The sequence below is a fragment of the Penaeus vannamei genome, chromosome 31 (genome assembly GCF_042767895.1).
Source record: "Penaeus vannamei isolate JL-2024 chromosome 31, ASM4276789v1, whole genome shotgun sequence".
Lineage (NCBI taxonomy): Eukaryota > Metazoa > Arthropoda > Malacostraca > Decapoda > Penaeidae > Penaeus > Penaeus vannamei.
In genome coordinates, this window is record NC_091579.1 from 28,979,185 (window position 1) to 28,984,184 (window position 5,000).

The 5,000-nt window shown below is 32.8% G+C and overlaps 1 protein-coding gene across 1 annotated transcript in view; it reads right to left on the reverse strand.

The window, feature by feature from the left end:
* mRpS9 (mitochondrial ribosomal protein S9) overlaps nt 1-5,000 on the reverse strand; it is a 6,209-nt gene that overhangs the window by 800 nt on the left and 409 nt on the right. Inside the window, exons 2-8 of the mRNA XM_027363203.2 lie at nt 3,261-3,408; nt 3,051-3,154; nt 2,266-2,439; nt 1,976-2,061; nt 1,451-1,526; nt 1,169-1,291; nt 895-1,050 (exon numbers count right to left, since the gene is read on the reverse strand). Coding sequence (XP_027219004.2) covers nt 895-1,050; nt 1,169-1,291; nt 1,451-1,526; nt 1,976-2,061; nt 2,266-2,439; nt 3,051-3,154; nt 3,261-3,408 — 867 coding nt within the window. The remainder of the gene's footprint in view (nt 1-894; nt 1,051-1,168; nt 1,292-1,450; nt 1,527-1,975; nt 2,062-2,265; nt 2,440-3,050; nt 3,155-3,260; nt 3,409-5,000) is intronic.

The window sequence follows — 5,000 nt, forward strand, 5'->3', positions numbered from 1 at the left end:
TTTCTTCTAAAAATTGTATAACTTATGCATTCATTAGTGGTAAACAATGAGATGATAAAATCAGTAATATTTACTTCTAAAATACACACTAAAATTATATACTATCTAACTTGAATTTAACAAGTAAGAATATGATGTTCTTTACAACATTGACTTACTGATATAATTTCTTACCTACCTAAAAGAAAAAATATAAGCTTATGAAAAAAATATTAGTTTACCCATATAATCATGATTCCCACCAAAGAATAACTATGTATTTTCACATATAATATGAGGTATTAAATTCTAATCTTCATCTCAAAAAATGTTGCCATTTCAAATTGAAAAGAAGACAAGACAAAGTCTAGATGGAAACTAAAAAATATTATTATTACCTTTTCACACAAGAAAAGTAAAAAGTATAAAAAGTAGAAGTAAAAGTAGAAAAGAAAAAAATATCTATATATATACACATATACCCTAGTACTATCACCCCACCTGTTTAACCTTTCCCTTGATTTTCATAAAGATTCTATTTTTGCCATATTTTGCTATTAATAAAGTGAATTCACTACAATAATCATAATATCTATAATAAAAATAACAATGGTATCGATACAATTAAAAAAGAAAGAAAAAAATGCCCAAAACTCAAAGAAAGGTGAAACCAGGTGAGGTCACAAGGAATCCTACTTGACTCCTTGGTAGCAGAGCCATCTTTTTGTTGAGAGATTTCATAAAAGAAAACTATAGTGAGCATTCCATTTTCCCAGCAGCATATAGTTAATGTAGCAATTTTCATTATGTAATATAAAATCTAAAATTCTAATATCAAGTAAAAATATTCTTCATAACTTGAAAGAGGCCAACTATGTTCTAGAAAATAATTACTCTACCAGATCTGATACTGACTTGTTCTCTTTCTTGAGGATTCTTAAAGTAGAGGATGTCTTGACCATTTATCGTGATTTTACCAGTGCCCCTGCCATAAACAGTCACATCTGCTTTTGCTGTTTTCCTGCTCCCAGAAGCATTCATGTATGGTACACCTTCTGTTGTAAATAGCAACTGAAAAAACAAATTTTAATATCTTCATGCTTTTATTCATAAACTGATATTAATATGTGCATTTCAAAGTCATAAAATGGATCAAATATTGCCTTAAAAAATGGATAGTGCCACAAACCTTTGGAATCTCTTGCTGTGAAGAAGAAGATATACTTTTACGGAACTTCAAGATGAATTCTTCTACCCGGTATGAATAGGGATGATCAGCCAGTCGATTCATTGATTTAATGAAGAAGTCGTACTGTAGATGGAAAAGATGCCTATACTCATCTTATATATTTACATATGAATTTGTAATTTCATAATCACATATATTCATGCTTATTGAAATATTAAATATCAAAATTCTTGTAAAATGACTTTTCTTTTTTATTCTCTCTCTTATATTACCCATACTTACATGCCTATCTTGGATACTTTCCACTATAATGGATTCAAGTTGCTCCTTGCTCACCCATATGCTGCTTCCCAAGTTCCTGGACAAGAAAAACATATTTCCTAGGTCACGGGTTAGCTGTAAATCCCTAGATCTCCAATTTGCCACATATGTATAAATTAGAACTGAGAGTCTATAATTTGTAAAGGCAAAATTTATTATCAGAAAGATAATTTCTGAAGATGTATCCTCTTTAAATCTTTTGTTTTCAATTTATGTACTGATATCAATCTTGGTTTCTAGAGCAGCAGTTCAAAATCATCTACGGATCAATAGGCCCCATGTGCATTCTTATTCAAAAGACAATAAACATTTCAACTACTAACAATAAAAAACTTAGCATTATATTCATCAAGAATTACTGTGAAGCATTCATTTTTGTAAACATACAAAATCTATGAAAGGGAATGAAATATATGGTAAAAATGTGTAATAATATTTTCTTCCAATGAATTACCAAAAAAGTTATATTCGAACTGCAACACTTACAGAGTTCTCTCTTTATCCTTGCTGATGCTGTACCTCACCATTCTATCAGCGAAGCGATCTAGATTCTGGACATGAGTGGTTATATCCTATGGAAGTAATACATAAAAATTAATACATCTTAAAGATAAACAACTAAAATGTATTACTCCTTAAAGATACAATCTCAAAATGATACTAGCAGCCAAACTGTTGCTTAGCTGGATTTTTGACATACCCTGACAATGGAAATAATGAGGATTCTACTGGGGGATAATATACATTAAGCTGATAAAAATGACTCTTTCTCTTACATGTAGGACCTGATAGTATGCGGGACGCCCTGTGTAGAAAAGTGTGTGGAAAGGACGACCTGACTCATCAAATTCGGCTGCTTTCCTTTTTGGAAAGACTTCTGTTGGGTGTTTCATCAATGGTCGTGCTTTAGGCTCAAACAATCCCGATGGCAACAAGTATGCAATAGCATTCTGAAATAGTTTAAGTATGCATTATGTCAATTTTGTTCTGAACATTAAGTATAGTGTAATATCCACAGCATTATAACATCTTACTTCTGACTAAATGTTTATATAAAAACAAATCTTGAATTCTATCCAAATATAACACTAATAATGAAAATTACATGTACCTGTCATGAATGAATGATGAATAAATGATTAATAAAAATCAAGCTTAGAACACAGTTCTCATGACCTTTAGAGTATCTTATACTGTGATCACTAGGATTCACATAAGAAAAAATGGCATATGAGGGATAATGAATGATAATGAATTCTTAGTGGATTATTTTAAGCTCAAATAAACAGAAATATACAAAAGAGCCTTAAAGTACAGTAAAGAAAAAAGAGAGAGAGAGAAAAAAAAAAGGAATCATAGTAAATGAATGGTTTACATAGTGTAAACATTTCCTATAAGTTTTGGATTGCATGCGACTTGAGGACAAGGTAGGCATTGAGATAGAGGAGAAAGAAGAGGAAGATAGTGAAGAAAATCATGAAAAGAATGGAATGAAAAATACTACCAAATAAATCCCACTACCACGACTTTCTAAATACTACAAGTGGAAAGAAATACTCACATCAATATCCTCTTGAGTGAACGTTTCAGGATCTTCCCCCATCATATTGGCCAGGTGTCGTCTTCCAATCTCGTACTCACTAATTTGCTCAAACATGAATGCATCTAAAAGGAAGATTAAACAAACACATAAAAATTTAATTCCCTTAGCTTAAGAGAGAAGTATGCACACAGAAGGAAATAGGCCTTTACATGCTGGTTTTCAACATACCGTGAGATTTTGCTCTTTCAATATAGGCTTTCATGGCCTTGCTTAGTTTAGCCGTTGATTTTCCTGCATCCAGCTGTCCTGCTGCTACTGCTGCTTCACTTGACTCAGGTCTAGGAGTCTCTGCAATATTGCTGTTCCAACACTTTCCCTGTGATATAAATATAGCAACAACATTATCATAAAGTTTAACAATTCACTAATACATGATTTTTGGCAATCCATGTTTTACTAGCTTTTTATACATACAAACAGTATACATTCTACTTGGGGTTCCCTATGCAACAAATTTTCAGTAATCAATTAATATGTTTGCACCTAGATAGAGCACTAATCACAACTCTAAATATCAAAGATCTAGCCTATCACTATAGATCCATCAATTTTCTCATGTTACATGGTTCCCTTAAAAGCATTGCATCAGAGAAACTTGACCTTAATAAAGTTCATATAAGTAAATAAATAAAAAGAATGCCATAAAAATGTCATTTAGAATGTCAAATAATTGTACAGATATAGCTGTCGTTGTACAGTTTCACAAAAACTTTTCATTAGATATCTTAATTAATGAGTAGCAGCAAGAATTTTGTGGTTATTAGTCTCGTTTCATAATAATTTCAACGAATACTGTCTCATCTCTACCAGAAATATGAATAACTTTAAATGTACTCAATAGAGACAGATTAATAATTTTCCATTATTTTAAGAGTACATAATGACAACACTTAAAGGGGTTATACCATCTGAGTAATTCTTGCTACTACTACAATTACATCAAGCAGACTTATATTTTCCTGAAGAAAAAAAAAAAAAATGTTTACTTTTATTAATTTTGAGAATATTTAAACATAAATAATAATCAATGAAAAATGTTCTTCCTTAAAATATGAAAGATAGGGTAGGCAGTTGAGGTCTGACTCTGTAATGACCAAGTGGTTGTGAAGTCATCTATATATAAAGAAAAAAAAATCTTGCATTATATGCCATCATGCTATACATTTCCTCTGATAATCTTTTGGAACAGTTGGATCATTGCATTCCTTTCACTCTCTAGTTTCCAAATATATAGAATTTATTGCGCAGAAACCCCCCATTGGTAACAATCTTATCTCCGATAGCAGGACAGGGCATGAAAGGTATATGGGAAATGACGGGTTAAAATATGAATAATATACACAGAATCAGCCAATATATTGTCTAATGCAGGGGGCACAGCTCCCTTCATTAGACAATATAGTGACTCCCTGTGACCCCAACATGGGAAGCTGCAGCTCCCTAACCCTTTACCCAGGAAAATATAGAATCCTCTACATATTCACGGCAGGAGACAGACTTGGCAATGGGCGCTCCCCCATGGTACTTGTACGCTTTCTCCTGCCATGAATACATAGAGGATTCTTTGTTTTCCTTGGTGGTGGTTGGGGGGGGGAGGCAGTAACCCCCCCCCCCCCCAACCACCACCAAGGAAAACAAAGAATGGTTTGCAGAGGGTACAGACCCCTGCATTAGACAATATAGTGACTGATTCTGTGAACATTATTCATATCTTACCTGCAATTTCCCTGATACCTTTCAAGCCCTCTCCTGCAATCAGGGACAAGATTGTGGGTATAAGGGACACTTTCAGACAATAATATATATTTGGAAACTAGAGAGTGAGAGGATTCCAAAGATACCAAAATCATCACGATCTGTTTGACATATTCCAAAAAATTACATTTCCCCTTAATTAGCAAGACGCAT